This window comes from Antechinus flavipes, chromosome 6 (assembly GCF_016432865.1).
Source record: "Antechinus flavipes isolate AdamAnt ecotype Samford, QLD, Australia chromosome 6, AdamAnt_v2, whole genome shotgun sequence".
Lineage (NCBI taxonomy): Eukaryota > Metazoa > Chordata > Mammalia > Dasyuromorphia > Dasyuridae > Antechinus > Antechinus flavipes.
Genome location: NC_067403.1, coordinates 8,421,964 through 8,443,598, shown reverse-complemented (window position 1 = coordinate 8,443,598; position 21,635 = coordinate 8,421,964). Strand labels below are relative to the sequence as shown.

The 21,635-nt window shown below is 42.4% G+C and overlaps 1 protein-coding gene across 7 annotated transcripts in view; it reads left to right on the top strand.

The window, feature by feature from the left end:
* LDB2 (LIM domain binding 2) overlaps nucleotides 1-21,635 on the top strand; it is a 331,769-nt gene that overhangs the window by 106,735 nt on the left and 203,399 nt on the right. For all 7 annotated transcript variants that reach the window (XM_051964684.1, XM_051964681.1, XM_051964683.1 and 4 more), the window contains exon 2: nucleotides 15,926-16,028. In XM_051964684.1, coding sequence (XP_051820644.1) covers nucleotides 15,926-16,028 — 103 coding nt within the window. The remainder of the gene's footprint in view (nucleotides 1-15,925; nucleotides 16,029-21,635) is intronic.

Below are 21,635 nucleotides of genomic sequence, written 5' to 3'. Positions count from 1 at the left end.
TCTTATCCCACTAATGCTAAGGAGGTGCAGCTGGATGGCATAGTGGACGGAATGCCACGCTTAGAGTCAGGAAGACACATCTTCCTGAGTTCAAATCTCCCCTCAGATACTTAGTAGCTGGATTAGAAAGATTCAAAACCATAGACCATGAGGAATGGTAAAAAGAACTGAGGAGGTTAGCACCTATTTGTGTGACCTTAAGCAAGTCATATATTTGTTTGCCTCAGTTTCCTCACCTCTAAGATCAGCTAGAGAAAAAATGGCCAATCACTCTAATTTCTTTACCAAGAAAATCCCACTCGCAGTCAAATGTGATTGAAAAATGACTGAATAACAATGACAAAGCTGGTGTCTTCTCTCTACGATGAGCTCCAAATGATCCTGTCTAGGTCAAGTAGGTTAATACACGATTGTTTGTCTTGGTTCCCCTCTTAGATTGTGATTTCCTTAAGAGCATGGATTTTCCCCCTCCCTTTAGAGCTTCTGTGCTTAGCTGCATAGTAGGTACTTTGTAAATATTTATTGACTGACTTGATACAGGCTTCTATATTCTAATAATGTGATGTGGATTTCAATAGAACTAGTTCAGTCTTTGATTGTATTACTAAAAGAGGAACATCCAAAATAAGGGAGGGGATATTTCCCTCTATTCTGGGCTTGCCAACTGGAGTATTATTTATTTTTCATATTAGCTATGCAATCTTGGGCAGAATGTTAAGCCTCTTTGACCCTTTGTCTCTTCATCTGTTAAACAAGAGAATAATAATAGCCTCTGTCATACAGAGCAATGAAGAGCAAATGAAACAAGAAATATAAGATACTTTGCAAACTTTAACACATTATATTTTACATACTAGAAAATATATTTAAATATTATATTTTAAATACATAAAATTTATTATAAAATGTTTTATATATTATGTAATGTTTCATTTTATATATATATTATATTTTAATTATATATTCTACTTAAGTTACGACCCATTTTCCATCATTATCCTCAATGATTTTTCTGTCTCTGCATTCTGAAATTTCCATTCCAAAATGTCAAAGGTTTTCATTATTTGATACGCTTTTGAAAGAATATTGACAAGTTGGAATGTGTTGTGAGAAAGGAGATCAAGCTCGAGAAGGATTGGAAACCATGGTTAAAAGAACCAAGGAAATCTGCCTTGGTGCAACTCCTGGACCATGGAGACTGGCGCATCCCTTGCGCTTAACAGAGGACCTTGCACAGAGTAGATGTGTAACGAATTTATTTTTTTAAAATAACTTTTTATTGATAGAACCCATGCCTGGGTAATTTTTTACAACATTATCCCTTGCGCTCACTTCTGTTCCGATTTTTCCCCTCCCTTCCTCCCCCTCCTCCCCCAGATGGCAAGCAGTCCTTTACATGTTAAATAGGTTGCAGTATATCCTAGATACAATATGTTATGTATGTGCAGAACCGAACAGTTCTCTTGTTGCACAGGGAGAATTGGATTCAGAAGGTAAAAATAACTCGGGAAGAAAAGCAAAAATGCAAGCTTATATTGCATAATATACAAGTTTATATTCATTTCCCAGTGTTCCTTCTTTGGGTGTAGCTGCTTCTGTCCATCATTGATCAATTGAAACTGAGTTAGATCTTCTCTTTGTCAAAGAGATCCACTTCCATCAGAATACATCCTCATACAGTATCATCGTTGAGGTATATAATGATCTCCTGGTTCTGCTCAGTGTAATGAATTTATGTTGAATTGGATTAGAGAATAAAAAATGTTAGGGGGACGATCCTAGATTTCGTCAAATACTGGAAGAACGTGTGGAACAGGAATTCTGATTGTTGTGTGTAACTTCGGCAAGGATAATTAAGAGCAGTGGCTCAAAGGTGTAATCAAACATATTTTAGGTCAAGAAAAGGAAAACAGAAAATCCCTCAGATCTCTACCCATTGTCACCTTCATTTTCTTCCTGGCTCCACTAAGGTACTGTCTCCTGGTAGCTTTGTCTGACACTCACTTGCTCTCAGTTTTCTCACCCTCTTTCCGATCTCACAGGCCACGTTTCTCTTTTTTCCATGTATATTGATTTGGGTATAACTTGGTTTCCCTGACTAGACTTCTTCCTCCTTAAGCATAGAGAAGGTCTCTCCTTTCACCTTGGTGTTTTAGTAGCCTATCACACAAGTGGAAACTTAAGTATTTATTTAATTGAATTCCAAGAATTCAAGCTGCCCCCACACTGTGAGATCTTCCAGTCAGCTCTCTGGCACCGCACACATTTAAATAAGAGACAAATGACCGTGATAGACATGTTACGAAAGACAGTCCTTCATTGCATTGGAAATTCAATTATCTGACCTAAGAGACATCAGGGTACAATGAAAAAGTTGGGGGACCTCTTTGAATTTTGGCTTAATCTGTGCTATATAGGCGACTTCTACTAATTTACTTAAATCTCTCTGTGCCTCAATTTCCTTACCCATAAAATTGTCAGGGGGAGGAATGGGGCCTGGGACTGAGGTCTAGATAGGCTCTGTTTCAGCTGGAAGCAACAGTAATGAATTTTAACCTCAAATGTCCCTTTCTGGTGACTAAAGAGCTCTACCGTCATATCATGTTTGGTTATACACCAAATGGGAGTCATAGCTTGTGTCACTATTCTTTCACATTGTCTCCATCTTCATAGGACCTCTAATTGATGGGTTAGGATGATTTTTCCTCTCTCAGAGGATTCTTATTGTCTTTCTTCTGGACCAGTCGTAAAGTTCAATTACTAGTGGAGAATTCCACCCAGCAGCCGCATCGGCAGCTCAAGTGTAACTGGATAGACCCTCGGCATCCTGCAAGCCCCCTCGTGTGGATTCTTTATTCTGGCGGGTTTTGTTGGCTCACAACTTTAATAGATCTGTTTTCACAGGGAGGGTGTGTACATACATGCGTGTGTATATAAAAAGGAAGCGCTTCTCACACGCACAGCGTTCCACCCTGCATTTCACTCCTTCTCTTTCCTCAGTGGTTTGCTGCTCCATAAAGTGTCACCGGCACGTCCGTGGAGCCGTCGGTGATGAAAGGTTGACATATAGGATGTCTCCAAAGTCTTTGTGCGCTTTTAAGTTTGCCCAGACAGGGAAGGCTGCATCTGTACAAAGTCATAAAAGGCCACATTCACATAGAGCTTTACAGTTTACAGATGGTTTTACTGAACACAGCCTTGTAAATTATGTGGCACAAATATTACTACTTGCGTTTTTCAGATTGAAAACGTGAAATTGAGAGGTTCGGTGACTTGCCTACAATCCCAGGTTCGGTAAATGGCAGAGATGGGAAGAACTATAGCGCTTCATTGAATAGTTCTAGTATTTTTAAAGCATATTGTTCCTAATATATAGTTTTTGTTTTGTTAAAATGTATATGGGAAATTTCATTTCATGGGAACTCTGGATCTCCCTTCTAGGCTCCTCTGCTGTCAGTTAATTATTGGGGCAATCAAAGGGCTTTGGATCTCTAAAATGGGGATTAGCATGAAACCAGAACATCTTGAAAGTGAAAGCAATCTCTACCCAGTGCCAAGCTTTATCTTTTGGCAAGCCCACTTTTTGGCTACAATATGGCGTTTTGTTGTGTTGGGAAGGGAACCTGAGTACATTAAAGTGTACTTTGGAGGGAAACACTGAGAGTTAGGAGGAGAACATGTAATTTACTGTCTTGGTAACTCGACTTGTTAGAATTCCTGTTATAATGAAAATAAGCATGCACTATACCAAAAAAAAAAAGATAATAATAATAATAATGTAATTCAGCCAGTAATGGAGGAAACCCAGCGGGAGTTAGAATCACTGAAGGTTAGAGCTGGGAGAGCATAGGATGTGAGTGCTCAGCAGCAGTTCAGATGTACCTCAGTCAAACCCTTCCCCCTACTCATTTACTGAGACCCAGAAACCCAAGAGCTTAAAAAACAACTAACACACGTGTGGAGCTAGTTCCGGCTTGCCGCGTCCAGCACGTCCCTTGGAAGCCATATAGTTCAAACGCTCATTTTACAGATGAGAAAATGGATGTTCAAGGTCATACAGATTATAAGTGTCGGAGGAAGGATTTGAACCTTTGTCCTTTGACTCACGAATTTGTGCTTGTTATTGCTGTTGCCTCCTGCACTCCCAGGAATCTAAGCAGAGCTTTAATAAATGAGTGGGTTTTCCCAACACAGACCTCATCTCTGGTTCTTAGGCTAACAATTAGTTATCTAGAGACTGGCTGAGCTACAGGAGGAGAAATGAAATCACGAGAGTGTGGAACTCGACAAGCCATGGTTATTCAAACATTAGCTCTGAGGATACAAAGGCAAAACAAGTCCCTGCTTCCAAAGAGATTATCATACGTACTAGGCTTATGATACCCTGCCCTTCCTGTATAGATCCTTTTCTTGTCTTCTGAAAAAAAAAAAACTCTACAGAAATTATCAAGGGGAGAAAAGAGGCCTAAAATTCTCTGACTATTTCATGAGGTGAATAGCCTCATCCTCGGTTAGGTGAGAAAAAAGTGCAGTCGGAGTTTTTAATTCCAAAATCTGTTTGTGGATATTTCTGTTCTCAAGCATTGCAGAAATCCACAATCATAAGACTTGGCCTAACAACACATAGCAACAAGTGCCTAAAGAATCCCTGTTATCCAGACTCACAGCCGATGGAGAGCCCACAAAGCTTTCTGGGAACATAGATGTGGTCAATGACTCCAGAACACAAAGAACTAGCCCAGAATTGAGTAGGAGGAAGACAGTGGTCGGATTGTGATTGGGAACCTTCACTGTGCTCTTAAGGGCTTTCAGCTTCTCTCGGTTTCCAACATCCACGTTTTTTCCGGGTTGCTCAGCAACTCCAAGTCGTGGAATAGCCCAATTTGTGAAGAAGCAAAGTTGCAGTTACATGAGGATTGACTAGACTGTAGTATATTGACAATGCAGATTTGCTCAGAGGAACCGGTCTAAAGGGGGTCTGAAGAGAGAGCGATGAGAAGAAAAGGAAGTCTTTTTGTCATGTCCTGAGAGCCAGGGGGAATTGCTAGTCAGTCTAGTACCCCACTGATATTCTAAACATCAAGAGATTCTGACAAAGGTGTGTGCCATAATTATGGATTCTCCTCTGGAGGATTTGTGGGAAGAAATGAACAGCCAAGGGAACGATGAGCTGAAAGATCCAGTGAAATCCAAATCTGGTTCCAGGAGTGTACTGGGATCCTAGATTGTAGATCTAGAATGAGAGGGGAGGCTGTTTAGTTCAGATTCTGATTTTACAGCTCAGGAAAATGATGTCCAGGGAAGCTAAATGGTTTGCTAAGAGTCCCATCGTTGTAGATGTCAGAAACAGTATTAAAACCTTGGTCCCTGGACTCCCAAGACAGTGTTCATTCTAATATTGTTGCCTTCTGTGCTCCTTGCACATTACAGCTGCTTAATAAATAATTGATTTTATTATGTAATTCTTTCTATATCTTCTTCAAAAACATTTCAATAAATGGCCAGAATAGCAAAACTTCTTGAAGGATGGAAAGAAATAGGAAGAGGTTATCTATTTAGTATTAGATTTTTAAAAACCTGGGAAAAGTGAAAAATACTAGATACATTTAAGATACATCATCAAAATGGAGTGAGTTGTAATTGTATTTCCATACTTTAAGGATCCATAATTTATTGGTATGAGTATCCCCTCCTCCCAGTTAGCTTGTAGCCTTCATAATTCCTTTGTAGTTTTTCTTTTTTTTGCTAGTTGCTACTGGAAAAAAAAAACCCTCTCTAGGCAGCTTCCTAGTGATAAGCCTCTCTAGAGTTTAATTGTTAAAATCTAAAAGTATTCAAGATAAAGGTATAATGATAAGATACCCATACACTTGAGGAGAAATTGTACCAGCATAATGCATCTGTGTCCTTTGACAGATTTCTGCTGTCATAGAAATGATTTTATGTCAATCAACAACAAATATACCCTAGTAGATTAGCTGAGATTTGACTTGGTTTTGATTATACATAGATACATACATACACATACACACACACACATATAACACACACACACACACACACACATATATATATAACACACACACACACACACACACACACACACATCTCAGTAGGGATGAATAGAAGAGGATGTTGTAGGAAATGTCGAGAGAGCAGGAAAGTGTGTTTCTGAAGTGGTTTACTCAATTAGGCATCATTCTATTAATTTCATGTCCAAGTCAATTTGGGGATCTTCTGAGAACTAATTTGTATACAAGCCCAGCTAAGTGACATGTGTGAATCAGGACTGAAAGCAAGAATACAATGAGTATACATGTAAGAGACCAGTCAGGGTCATGAGTAGATGACCGGCTGATTTCTTGGGACCTTAAGAGACAAAACCAGTCACCTTTCCTCTCCCGACCTTGCTTTCTGATTTTGCCATCCAGTCTTTCCACTTTGACCTGTTTAAGTTTATTTTAATAAAAATGTATTTTTCAAGAAATAGATGATTTATGTTACAGTTCACTCTCTGGATGGGGGTGTATTTGTGCCATGTGACAGGGAGGTTGCCATGGTAATTTCTCATTATTGTTGAATAGAAAAATAATTACTCTGGCAAAATCCCACGTAACCTGTCAGTGCATAAGTTAAAGATGCCTAGGGGCAGCCTTGACTCCAGGATCCTTTTTGGAGGGGGGAAACACATAGAGTCCTTATGAGGGAAAAAATTGGGAGGGGAGGAAAGTGCTTTTGTGGATTTTCAATATAATTAAGATTCTTTTCTGCTATTTGACTGGCACCATTCTTTTGAAAGGCTTTACATTTGGGCTGTCAGTGGGCCTAGGTTCACCTGTGAGGAGGAACAAAAAGATTTAATCATAGGACCAAATAGAGAACTTTCCTCGAATGCATACATTTCACCAGTCTTTTTGTCTAATGAAAAAATATGGGAATTCTTGCATCTCCCTCCGTTACCTTTGTTCAGACCGATTTAATTCCATTTTATTTACCTGGAGGTTCCTTGATGCAATTGTTTTTTTTCCAACCCTTTCCTACCTGAGCTTTGGGGAAAAGTGCACAATTATTACTTATTAGCATTAAATGAATTCATTGAATGTTAATCAGGTAACTACATTTGTGTTTCTCTCCCATTAGATGCCAAGCTTCGTGAGGGCAGGGACCAAATCTTTTCTCTTATTTTAACATTGAATCTTTCCCATTACCTAGTTTCATGCTCTTCATGCTTTAAATATATGTTTAATGAATAGATGGGTGGATGGAGTTTATACATATTTATGTGGAGGCTCATTTTTGATTGAGCCACTTAAAAAAATTCAACAATACTCTTTTTCTCTACTTTCTGAAAAAAACAAACATAGACTGGTAATATTGCATGTCTTATATGAAGATAGATACATTTCCTTATTTTTTTTAAATCACAAGGGTATCAGTCTATTCTTTGAGTGCAAAGAAGAATCCTATGATGTTTTCCCCCATTGGACTGCCTCGTGTTAATTGTTAATTATAGAATTTAATACCTGAAAGGAATTTTAGTCCAGTCTCCTCATTTTTCGGATGAGACTTTGTTGTTCAGAATGGTGAAATGATTTGTTCCAGATCACCCAGTTACTGGCAACAATTAGAAGGGGAACCTTGGTCCCGACTCCGATTCCTGTCCTTCCTGGTATGTCATGAAGCCTTTCCCAAAGCAGCAAACTCTATCCTTGAGGTACGAATTTTAAGATTATAGACTTAGAGCTGGAAGGAAGCTCACCTTCCCATTCCAGTATTAGAAGAGGAACCCAAGGGGGATTAAGTGAAACTTGTGTGAAGTCCTACAGTTATTAAGTGGTACAGCAGGGAGTCCAAATCAGGACAAGAAGAAAGGATTCTCTCTATCTCTGTCTGTCTCTGTGTCTCTTTTATTTCTGTCTGTCTCTGTCTCTGTGGCTCTCTGGTATTCCCATTCTCATCTGTATTTCTCCATTTTTTTCCTATCTACCAAATCCACCTTTCTTTTCTTTTTATCTAGAGTCATGTAGGGCTTGAGGCCTTGGGCCGACCTGATCATTCAGGACCCTTCTAGCTGTGACATAGATTCTGTAGATTTAGAACTTCTCAGCTTTAAGTGGCCGGATCTGAACTCCTCTAATTCTGTTCACGGCACTTCTTCCAGGCACCCAAACTCAAAAACACTGGGTCAGCATTGAATGTTTTCCTCTTCCCCTCACCCTCTAACCTCCAGTTTCCTGTCAGATCCTTGTGCTTCGGCCCCTACGATATTTATTGCATCTCTAATTTCTCCTCTCCCCACAAGGGCCCTGACTCAAACCTTCAATCTCTTCTCACTTAGGCAGTTGTGATAGGCTTCTAAGTAATCTCCCTGCCCCCCATCTATTCCTCCTCCAATCTCTCTCTCACTGCTGTCTGAGAAAATCAGAAAATTATTTATTTCTATTTCATGTATGTATAAAAACACATAGACAAGCACATACATATATATTAGAGAAATACATATATATCTCGGGGGATAATCACTGAAGATCGTGAAATAGATTATTGGGAGTATATATTAAAGACTTTGTGTATATTAAATGCATATACATATGTACCCCCACACATATATGAACTATACAACTATAATACATATACACATATTTATATTTCTTAAGCTAGCCCTCGACATTCAAGGCCATGTACAGTCTGACTTTATACTTTATCTTGTGCCATTCCCTATTGCATATTCTAGGTTCCATCTAAATTTGACCATTCTCTGTAACTCTGCCTTATCCTGACTTGCCCCCTCTGTGCCTTTAACTATGCTATTCCTTATACCTGGACTGTATTCTCCCCATCCCCATTGAAGTGTCTCCTAGCCCAGATGCCACTTCTTTCATGAACCCTTTCTTGACATGATGCAATCAAAGAGCTATTACTCTCCCACAATATCTGATTACTTTGATCCACTCCTTTCTGATCCTCTTCTTCCTCCTCCTCTTTTTTTCTCCTCCTTTTCTTCCTCCTCTTCCATTCTCTTCCTCTTCCTTCCTTCTTCTCCTTATATAATTTATCCTCTCCTGTGCACCATAATTACTTGCCTACAGCCCTTTCAATCTCTACTACATTAGATTGTAAGATCCATTAAGACCAGCATCATATTTATTTTCATAACCCCAGAGATTAGCATAGTATCATACATGCATACAGTAGGCAATTAATAAGTGCTTATTTAAATTTTTCCTAAACACAAGTGTTATCTGGAGTCAACTGGAGGATTTAGAAAAAAGTCACTGCATGTCTTTCAGAAAGATACTGTAAAATTCTTATACAAATACTTACAAAATATCAACACTGAAATTTTGTTCAGAAAAGGAATCTGTGATTTTAAAGGATCCATGAACTTGAGCAGGAAAAAAATACATCTTTATTTCAATACAATTAAAAGTGTTTGTAATTCTGATGAATACCCACCGATAACTAAACAGAACGTTCCACTTCGATAGGTAAAGGACGTCAATGAAGCATTTTAAATTGTTTTCTATCAAAGTTGTGTTTGTATTTTTGGCAATCCGTGGTCAGAGAGGAGAAAAGTGCAGCCCAAAGCAGGTGTTGCAGCGGAGCTCCGCCCTGCCTCGGGACTTGGCTAATTCTGTCCCTCATTAGCAGAGATGATACCATGACTATTTCTGGGCCCACTCTGCCACCAACTCTAGCAACAAGCGCTCGGGGCCCTGACTAGGACCTTTCTTTACCGTCCAGGTGCTTCTGGAAGTTGAGACGTGAGCAAGACTGTGGAGCGCTAAAGAAAGGACGTCCAAATGGTCAGCGAGACGTGATCTCCAGCTGACTCTGGCCCTTCTTCCTTCATCCGTGGCTGGCGGAGGTTCCCAGCGGGGAGGGCAGTCGGGCAGCGTCTGCCCTGCGCTCTCCGCGTCCCGCAGTTAAGCGGGCTGTAGACAAAGGGCTGGAGTCAGGCAGGCTTGAGTTCCAGCCCGTCTCAGACAAGATTTCCGCTGTGGGGTCTGGGCAAGGGCTTCCCCCGCTTCCATCTGGATTTGCTCATCAGAGGTTAGACTTGACTGACTCTAAGGCCCCTTCAGCTCCGTCTCTCCTCGGCTTTCTCACCCTTGACAGTAGAATGACTTTAGACAAGCCGGGGTAGTTTTTCAGCAGGAAACGCCAACCTCTCTTCCCGAGGCTTGGTTCCCGCTGCCTCCACTCTCTTCCTCTTGATCCTTGGCCCTTTCCGCCTGCCGGACGGCGTCATGGCGGTGATTGGGATCCCCTCAATCTCACGTCGCTCACCGAGGTTAGCAAAATGAGGAAAGCGCCGGGCCTTGACTGGTCCGAGTCTGGGTCCGTGGTGGACGAGGGGAGGGCCGGACGTGCTGCGGCCGCGTCCGCTGGGAAGGGCCACCGACGGCCACCAACCTGCAGGGGATCGATCGCTCTGCGGGCTTCCGGGTGATTTCCCGGTAATTTGTCTGGGAGGAACAGTTCCGCTCCTTGTGTAGGCACTGCCATCTCCTGTTCTCAAGGCAGATGGGCTGGAAGATAGAGAAAGCTGAGTATTTGATCATCTGCGACTCCCATGTATCGAGACACTCCAGAACTGAGCTCCCGGTACACCGCGCTGTTTGATTTGCTGCCAAAAGAGTGTTTACTTCGTCCTATTGAGGCCTTTTTATCTCATTTCAGCTCGCTAGCATCTTTATTATGCAGATTAGAGATACACAAAGCAACTTCACTGATCCCAGGAACAATAATAAATATACCAGTAGAAACAAGGAATGTTCAAAGTGCGGTTTATTGTGAAGAAGAACCACATGGCGGGGGTGGGGTGTGGAAAAGACTACAAAGGAGGTGGTTGAATCCAATAGGAATTGTTTCTTTTTGATTTGGAAGAAATTAAAGGTAACTGACTTGTAATAGAAAAAATTCCACACTTTAAAAGAATGAGTACCATCGTCACATAGATAGTTAGACCACAGAGAGACAGTGTGGTGCAATGGAACAGACCCACAGACTGGAGAGCCTCCATCCAAATCTCGCCCCCTGCCACTGACTAGCTGTGATCTTGAACAATTCCTTTAACTTCTCCGAATATCAGCTTTTCCAGCTATAAAGTAAACAAAAAATAGCTGTTTTTACTTGACTGTTTTGAGGATTAAATATGGCAAATCCACTTATTTGACCATCAGAATAAATGAATGAATGATGCATTTATTAAGTGCTTACTATGTGCAAAGCTCGGGGCTAATCTTTGGGTATACAAAGAAAAGTCAGAGTCTGTTCTAAGAGGGCTCATATTCTAATGGGGTGGGGCGGGGCAGTGGAAATAGTTAAGACTCGGACTGCTCTCAGGGAAATCATCCCAGACCGCTTCATCTTATGTCTAACCACCAGGTGGCATTGCTAGCCACCAACCTGACCCTGTTTAACAATAAGGATCAAACTGACTAAATCCCCCAGTACCTCACTCAGAGTGGAAGTCTTTAATGTTTATTTAGTTGTTTTTAATGGAACATTCCCATGATTGCCATCACAATAATGAACTAGAAAATGAACCTAAAAATGATGGTAGAGGTACCCCAGAATAGGTTAAAAGATGGGAGAGAAGCAACAAATGACTTTTCATTTTTCTAAACTTCTTGAATAAACCATGACTTCCTTGATTTTATTGATGCTATTATTCCCCTTGATACTAAAGAAAAAAAAACTGGACAATTGTCTTTTTCCTTTTCAATACAAAAGGATGGGAGTCAATAAGTTGGTTATGGTAGCAGTTTTTAACAAACCTTTCCCTCTTCTGAATGGGATAGTATTGTCGGTACCTCATCCTTTCAGTCCCTGAAGTTTGATGTTTCTAATACCTGCATAGCTAATACATGGTCCAGTATTTTTGTTTCTGCCCTCTCAATGACTACTGTTCTGTTTACTCACATGGCTATAGGACAGACTTTGATCATCTTACAATAGCCCCCTAATTGGTCTTTTTGCATCATATTTCTCCCCACTCCAATCTACCTTTTAGTTACTTGCCAAAGTACTTTTTCCTAAAAGGTAGGTGTGATTATATCATGTCCCTTCCTCCCTCTCTTCCTTTCTCTCTTTCTTGTTCTAGTAGTTTGGAGGATCAGGACAAGTCTCTTGTAGGAGATACTTCTTAAATTGAGTCGTGATAAAAGCTAAAAGTTCAGAGAAGTGATGGTGAAGGATGAGTGTTCCAGCCTGGGTAAATGCATCGGGCAGAGATAGAATATCATCTCTGGGAAACATGAGATAACCTAATAAGGCTGTTCATAGAATGTGGCTAGGAGAGCAATGTCTAATAAAGTCTGGAGCCACATTTTGAAGGGATTTAAATCTCAGGGTAGCTGCTATTTCACTTTAGAGGCAGCGAGGAGCCGCTGATGCTTCTTGAGCACAGGTGTGACATGGGAAGCCCTGTGCTTTACAAAAATTATCAGGCATCTAAAGAGAGAATGACTCGGAGAGACACAGACACTGGGAGAGGAACGATCATTAAAGAGCTATTGTAGTAATCTAGACAGGAGCTAGTACTAGAGAAGGGGTATGCAGTGGGGAAAAGGGATCTGTGGGAGAGGAGATGTCAAGGTACAATCAAAAAGACATAATGGCTGATTGGTTATAAGGGTGAATGGGAAAGTTGAGGGACTGACAAATGTATATGTCACCATCCTTTAGTCACCCAGGCTTAAAGACTGCACTGATCCTTCATGATATGAGATCACAAGAGTAAAGGACCAAAACCCAGGCAATCTTGTGGCAAGATTATTTTGATTTTGGTAGCCATGGCCTAGATGGGCAGCTTCATGTAGGAGTCAGTTATGTAGGCTGTTCCTGCCTTGTGGTGTCTTCTGTTTCTCTTCACTTAGAGATGCGAGAGAAAGGAAGAAAAGAGAGGGCAAGAGAGAATAGGGAGACGGAGATGAAAAGAGAGAAAAAGTGTGTGAGAGAGTGTGTGTGTGAGAGAGAGAGAAAAGGTGTGAGTGAAAAAATGTGAGAGAAAAAGTGAGAGAGTATATGTGAAAGAGAGAAAAAGTATAAATGAGAAAAAAAGTGTGAGAGAGAAATAGTGAGAAAGGAGAGAAAGAGAGAGAGAGAGAGAGAGAGAGAGAGAGTCAGAGACAGAGTGAGACTAACAGACAGACAGAGACTGACAGACAGAGAGAGAGAGAGAGAGAGAGAGAGAGAGAGAGAGTGTCAGAGACAGACAGAGAAAGAGTGAGACTAACAGATAGACAGAGAGAGACAGAGAGAGAGAGTCAGAGACAGAGTGAGACTAACAGATAGAGATAGAGAGACAGAGACAGAGGCAGAGACAGAAACAGAGAGGCAGAGACAGACAGAGACAGAGTGAGACTGACAGACAGACAGAGACTGACAGGCAGAGAAAGAGACAGAGAGAGAGAGACAGAGACAGACAGAGATAGAGTGAGACTAACAGACAGAGAGAGACTGACAGACAAAGAGAGATTGGCAGGCAAGCAGACAGAGAAACCGAGAGAGACCAAGAGACACAGGAAAGGAGACAGAAGGGGGAGGGAAGGAGGAAAGGAAGGAGAAAGAGACAAATAAAAAAAAGAGACAGAGAGGGAGAGAGAAATAGAGAAACAGACAGAAAGAAAGAGAGAGATAGGAAGAGAGAGGGAGAGAGAGGAAGGAAGGGAGAGAGAGAGAAAAAAAGAACAAAACAGAGAAGAAGACAAAGAAGGAGAGGGAACCAGAGAGAGGAGAAAGAAAGAAGAGGAAGAAAAAGAGGGAGGAGAGATGGAGGGGAGGGGAGGAGGAAGATGATAAAATCCAGGACTTTCCCCAGCCCTCTGGGGACCAGAGGATGTTGCAGGGGCAGCTGTTTGTGTGGATGGGATGTTGTTGTTTGCAGGCCCACGTGAAGCTCTCCCAGGAGGACCCGGGGCTTGCACAAGATCCGATCGGGTTTTCCTGGTGGTTTTGGTTTTAACATATTTCTTCAGGAAAGTAGCTGTGCTGTTTGAAAAGGTGCCCAAAGACAGAAGTTTCCACTTGTCCAAGCTTTGTTTCTGAAGAGGGGGACCCCCTGAACCTTCGCCGCCCCCGTTTCCCCTTGGTCTTTCCTGGGCTCCAGATTCATTCCGGAGGCCTGCCACAGAGAGCAGCTTCAAGCTGCCCTAAGAGCAAGTTAAGAGGGGAAGGGAGGCCTCTGGTTCTCTCCATTGGTCCTCCTGGGAAATGGAGGCTGGGGCCCAGGGAGCAGCCCTCCCTGCCAGGCTGGAGGAAGATGTTCCCCTCCACATCCGGCCCCAGAGCCAGCTGTATCAGGGAGAGGCCGCCGTGGGGCTCGGGGATGTGAGGAGCTAAGGCTCTGCCTTTTGGGTGAAGGCCCAGGGCTGAGATGCTCCTTTAGCCACGGACCCCTTCCCTGCATTCCTGGTTCCCGTGTCCCTGTGAGGACGGGCTCAGCCAGCTCCCAACATGTTTTCCGGATAACAAATGAGAGCTTAATAATCACAACTTTTCCGTAGCGCCTGCTGGGCCAGCCTTCTGTCCAGCATTTTACAAATGGCGGCGCCTTTGATCCTCTCAGTGGCCCTGGGCGCTATTTTCTCCATTAGGCTGTAACCTGTCCAGGGTTACACAGTGAGTGTCCGAGGTGGAATTCGAACTCGGGATCCCCTGATCCCAGGCTTGGCTCTCTGGGCACTTCCCCAGCTAGCTGCCCCTGATCCAATTGCTTTCATTATGTTGTTCAGTCGGATTTTAGCCATGTCCGACTCCTTGTGGCCCTTTTTGGGGTATTCTTGGCAAAGGCGCTGGAGAGCTTTGCCATTTCCTTCTCCACCTCATTTTACAGATGAGGAAACTGAGGCAAGCAGGGTGAAGTGATTTGGCCAAGCTCTCACAGCTGGAAAATGTCTGAGGTCAGATTTGAACTTGGGAAAGGGGAGTTTTTCCAACTCCCTGATGAGAGATACCTAGTTTCTTTCTTAGGCAGTTTTATATTCAGCCCCATTTTATATTCAAGGCACTAGATTAGGCTGTGCATGGTGGGATGCACGGAAGAAGAAGGCGACAATTATTAGGAGAGAGAAAACATTTATACAAATAACTGAAACATAAGGCACAACATTAAAGATCAGTAAGAAGGGGAAGGGAAGGAAATAAGCACTTATTAAACACCTACTATGTATTATTCCAAGTACTTGAAAATACTCTCTCATTTGATGCTCACAACACCCCTGGTCAGTAGGTACAATTATTGGACCCATTCTCCACTTGAGGAAATTTGGGCAGCCAGAGGTTAAATGATCTTCCCAGAGTCAGATAGCTATTAAGTGTTTGAGGTAAAATTTGAATTCAGATCTTTCTGCCTCCAAATCCAGCCCTCATACCACCTAGCTGCCTCAAGGACAAGGAGATACAAAAGGATTGTGCTGAAAAGGATCAAGTACTCAGATACTTGTTACTCACAGGCAGAACATTCTGGGAAGTTTTCAATGAAAGAAGAAACACATAAGTTATTAAAGAACTTATTAAAAATAATAGTCAGGGGGCCATTTTATAGTTTCCCCTCATCAAAATGGATTCTCAGAACGGCAAAGAGAGAAATACATTAAATAGGTTTCTGCATTAAATATAAATGATTTGTGTTAAAAGTCAATTACGAATTTACTTTGTGTCTGTAATAAGTATGTTAGATGCCCATAAATACATCCTTGATAATTAATTTTCTTTTAACTTGAATTAATGTATAGACTAAGAAATCAATCTTGATCTAAGATACTTTAAAGTGACCAAATGCATATGTTCACCTTCAAAACTACCCGTGTATCTCTGCTATCTAATAAATAAATAGAGATAAGATTTCTTTCTTCTTTTTGAGAAGTTTTCTTTTTCTGGTTCTTCCCTGCTAAATCCACAATCGTTCTCTTTCCAGGACAGTGACAACCTCTGGTGGGATGCCTTTGCAACAGAATTTTTTGAAGACGATGCTACATTAACCCTTTCATTTTGCTTGGAAGATGGACCAAAGCGATACAGTAAGGAAGAAGTTTCTATTTTCTAATATTGTCCCCTTTGCTTCCCTAACTTTCTCCTTTAAGAAAAACCCCAGGGGTTTTGCAAAAGTCCAACAGGACTGACAGCCTGACAATGATACCTCCCCTTTTGACTTTGTGCTTGATTTTCATCCGGACGTTGTGAAAGAAAACAGTTCAGCTCCAACCCTGCCTTAAGAAATCTCTTTCGAGGTTTGGTATGGTTGGGGACTTCCATATTTGAAGGATCTCTAAAATGAAAGCCATGAACAAGGTTATGCACAGCTCAAAACATGGGTATCATTTCTATCCATCCCTTCTCAGTGACCCTGCCTATCTCCTTACAGCTCATACTTTTGTGCCCGACGCTCTGATTCAGAAGGATTATTTTTGTCTTGAAAGTGACGGATTGACTCTGTACCACTCACGTTTTTTCTAATTCCATTTTATCAATTATCTCAGGTATTTATTTGACGAGTGTTATCTTTTTTTCTGGGGGAGGAAAAAAAAACAAAGCTACTTTGAACATGCATTTTTGGATTAGTGTTGACAGAATTATAGCTTCTTGCTTTTCAAGCAAGTGATACCTCCGTAAAGATCCCCAAATTACAGCCCAGAGCCCCGTGGGGAACAGCTGATCTGTCCTGATTAGGTTGAGTCAACTTGTCAGACATCAGATTTGCTAGTTGTGTTATCAGTCCGGAAGGCAGAGATACATCAGCACCAAAGCAATTAATGTCCGGTTAGATCAGAGGGAGTTGCGTTTCCAGAAAACAGTACTACATATGAAAGAATTTGTCAGAGGCTAAAACACCCAGTCTGTCACGAGCACAGTGATAATGGCTGAGCTCTCTGCTGGGAGTGGGGCAGGAGCAGCCTCGCATAATTTGGTGATTCACAGTAATGTCGCTGATAAACATGATGGAAAGATCAAATTACAGTCAGTACATTGTAAAGTCACGAGGGAATGAGGGTTCTTTTTTGGGTGACCTTTATGTAATCAGTGTCACAGCCCATTAATCTTGGGGGCCATCGAGATAAATCTCATATCATGTACTATTAATTGTAGGGTTTTGTTTTTGTCTGGTTTTGTTCCAATCTGGGATTTTATTTGTACAGGGAATACACCACGTGGATGTTCTCTGTGCTGCTGCAGATCACGACCTTTCTTGCTACTTGTGCTTGTAGAAAGCTACTCCAGATTCCGAGGGATTCAGTGACTTACCCACAATCACCCGATTAATTTATGTCAGAGGCAAGATGTGAACTCAGGTCTCCAATAACAAAATATCAACAAATGGGTCAATGAAAAAATGGTCATTTAGTGACTCACTTTAAAGTCTATGAAGTGACTCCTACGTACTCTCTCCTTTGACCCTTATCAACAACCTAGTGACATAGACATCCTCATTTTCTAGCTGAGGAAACCAGAGGTGAGCGAGGGGAAGGAGTTTGTCTAATGTTACCCAGCTAGCAAATATCTAAGGAATCTTCCGTCAGCATCAAGCGCGGCAGCATGTTACACGTTGCTATCACCTTCGCCATCGCCGTCGTCGGGGTTGTGGTCATCTTTCCAGTGATCAGAGAACCCGAGAAGACCTGGCTGTGACACATATTGATTATGTGACTCCAGGCTCGTTCTCACTGATCTTCTAAGATTCTAACTTACAGAGAAGGTGCCAGCCCGTATTGATAGACTCAGCCGGGAGCTTTCCATGCTGACAGAATCGTAAATCCATTCCCTGTCCTTGTTAAAAGCCGCATCGTTTCACAGTGTGGCCACCGTGATACTTTAGGGGTTGTAACTTTATGTTTAATGTGGAGCCTCTTACTCTTTTGTGCAGCGACCCTTTGGCAGCTTGACGAATCCTTAGGATCCCTTTCCAAAATAATGTTTCTAAATAATTGCTAGAAATGTTAGGATTTGGTTAGAGTTTAGTACCGATGCATATTTATTTTCCTCCTTTCAAATTCATGAACTCCCTGAAATCTGTCCCTGGATTTCCCTGGCCTCCAAGTTAAAAAAGCTCTGATTTAGACATCTATATGATGGTTTATGGGAAGTATTTCAAATAAGTCCTGAGAGTGATTGAGAGACAAGGGTGGTGTGGGGGGGCTAGCTTTTCCAGAGCCCTGGACACACCCACCGGTCAGGGCACAATAGAGGGAACCACCTCACGCCGGGCCCGGACTGCTGCACGGTCATCGGCCAAAGTTTCCTAGGGAAGACGGGCCAGAGCCGTGGGCTGTGTCTGGGTGGGTGGGGCTGCAGTGAGCAATGGCCCCACAAAGTCCCCGTTTTAGGGGGAACCTCTGGGAGATAAATGAGACTTGCAGGCTTAGCAATTACTCTCCCCTAAAAAGGCTGCCTGATCAATGGTGAATAATTTCAAACCAAGCAACAATCCATCCTGGGAGATTTCTACACACACACACACACACAAACACACACAAACTTGGCGTCATCTCTGTTTCTGCTGCTTTGTTAGGGAGCCCATTGGGGTCTGCGTGAGGAGGAATGAGAGCAGGAACCCTCCTGCTAAGCCAGGGCCTGCTTCTCCTTGCTCCCCCTCCCCTTGTCCCCCCATTCTCCGGGTTGGGGCTGTTTGAGATCACATATCCTTGGGAAAGAGTCAATGGTAGACTATCATCCATTGTTGCCCAGGTTTCTTTGTTTCTCGGAGCCAAAATATTTCCAGAAGAGAGGAGAGAAACAAGGATGATTGACAGCCCGTGGCTGAGGCTCATCAGCTGCCGCGCTGACAGCCTGGTGATGCGCACACTGGGCTGATGTGCCGGGGAGTGACAGGTGATTGACAGCCCCAGACTGTGGAGCCGGCAGAGAGGAAGCATGCTCAGTGAGAAGGACGTGCAGGGTTTATGCAGCACTGCAGACAGGGCGAGCGGAGCATTAACCCATTGGAGGTCCGGGGCCACCGGAGGAGTGGTCAGAAAGCGGGCTCGGCTGCTAATTAGCCAGAACTTTGTAGGGAGAAGGATCGGGGCGAGGAAGGCAGGGATCCCTTCCTATGTTTGTGACGCCGATAAATGGCCCGACTTACGCTGGCACCGGGCAGTAATGAACGCCCCCACGAAGCTTCATTAGGTCTGCCAGACTGGTGACTTTGGGCACCAAATGTCCCTGTCGTGCAGCTGGAAACCTCTGGGCGACTGTGGGCTGATCAGAAACGGAGACAAAGCGATCCGTGGGTGCACCCTCAGAGCAATGTCCAGTATGGCCTCCTTCATTAGCCCGGGCTAACTTTCTGAATAAATCTCGTTGTTGTATGATCTGCTATAAAAAAAAAAAATCAGCTGATTCTGTGACTGAGGCAATGATTATGTCTTGGAAGAATATTGCTGCTTTCCTGCAGACAGCTCCCACAAACTGATTTTGCAATTCCTCCTGTCCCTGATCAAAAGGTTCTCCTTCCCTAGCCTTGTGACTTATTCTCAACAGACGAGCTCGGAAAAGTGGAGTGTGTCCACACACACACACACACACACACACACACACACACACACACACACTCACACACACACTCCAGCCCTTTGTCTCTCAAGAGATGATAATGTGACCATCGTTGTGCCCATGTGGATCATCCCCTTATTCGACTGTGTCCCCCTGAATCCAGGAGGCTCTTCAGAAATCTCGCCCTGTCTCCTTACAATGAAGGAAAAGAAAGGGAGCTTCCTTCAGTCACAGTGACTTGAGCCCCCCAATATGAATTTTCCATTTATTAGAATTGAGCCCCTTTAGAGTCAGATCTGTCCAGTTTTTCTCTTTGTTTTGCCTGCATTTTGCCCAGTGCCCAGTACATAGTAAACCCTTCCTAAGTGCTTTTTATTCATTGTTGTTTTGCTGACCACAATTACAATGGTAATAGGATAATAGGGAGCAGTGTCAACCTTCCAGTCTCCATTCTCTGACTTTTGGGTCTGGTGCTCTGTTTTATTGCATCATATCCTCTCTCTTGAATGGCAGGAGAGTTGTATTCCCAGCAGCCTGCATTGCACCCAATCTAGGGAAGACTTTTTTTCCCTTTGAAGTAGACAAAGTCTATTTTGGGGAAGAAAACTGAGAAAGAGGAAAAGGAAAGGCCCCAGCTCTGGCTCATCTACATCTCTATGTGGGCAGGGAGAATCCTAGAAGTCAAGTACCAGAGGGGAATTAGAAGTGATCAGAGAGAGGAGGAAGAACTGGTTTAGAAAAATAAAGTGAGGTATCAAAAGTCCCCCATCCACCAAGGGTCTGACCTATGTTTCCTGACTCCCAGGAAAGCATCCTTTCTGTCGCTTTGCTGAACAAAAAAGGGCAAAAATGGAATCATTCACTCCCATATTTCCTGTGAGTCGAATCATTCTTATTTATTGTTTACCTTCTTTTGGTGGTGGGAAGGGGAGTTATTTATTTATTTTTCCGAATAAAATGTTATTGCTGCTTTATTTCTTACATCATCCTAGTTATTCCCGGTATCTGTCACCTGCCACTTCCCAGAGAGCCATCCCATATAACAAAAAGTATCTGTAAAGGGGCGTGTGTGGATCCACAAAATTGAACGATAGTTTGAAAAAAGCAAAAAGGTGCGATGTGTTCACTTGATTTTTAACCTTTTCAATCTTTTATTTTGCAAATTACAAGTATTTATATCTACCTGCCTCCTGATCCCATTTTACAAAAAAGAAATTGAGGCAGAATTGCTAAAGACTGGTTGGTTGACTACCATGTGGAGGCAGCTAGTTAATGGCAAGACTTCTTTCTAATTACAGGATCATTGGGTGACCTTTTTTGTTCCAGAAGAATAGGTTAGTTCATCATAGAGACAAAGTGGATAAAACACTTTGTAAATCTTAAAATACTACATAGGTGCCAGTTATCATTTATTTTTATTTATTATTCATAAGGTAAATTAGTCTTCCTTATTATTGTCTTTAAAACTCAGGCATCTTGAACGTGTTCCCTATATTCCTTAACCATTGCCCTTCCTGAAAAATCACTACTAAAGCCAGTAACAACTTGTTGTTCCCTTGGGGAACATGGCCTGTGTGGAGCCCCGAGTTCATCCCTCTGAGGGGCCCTATTCTTTTATCCAAATGAAATGGCTGGGTCCGTATTCAGTCCCGTGTGTGGTACTGCTAGGGAGGAATGAATATAGAAGAGATACTCATGGCTACCTGGGATGGAGTTGGCAGAAATGGCAAATGGCAGCCCTGGTTCCTGTGTATTTCAGAAGTTATTGCTTTGACAAGTATTATTGCGTGCTTGCTGTATACCTGCTGCTCTGCAAAGGGGATAGGAGGGAGGGAGAAAGCAGCCCACGACACAGTCTTAATTAATAAAAAATCCACACCTCTCTGAGGATCTATTCTGATAGATCCACCGGACTTTGCAGATGGAAACTTCCACTTGGCTCGCCTTGAATCCCAGCTGCAGAGATCTTAATTATCAGTATCTATCAAATGAGACAATATTTATAAAATTCCTGACTCATAGGAAGTGTCTAATCAATGCCGTTCCTTTCAGTCCCCTTCCAAATGTCTCTTGACATCCATCAGGAAGTAAGAAGCAAAGGAGGAAATGGGGAATTTAATGGAGAAATGTGAGAGTCT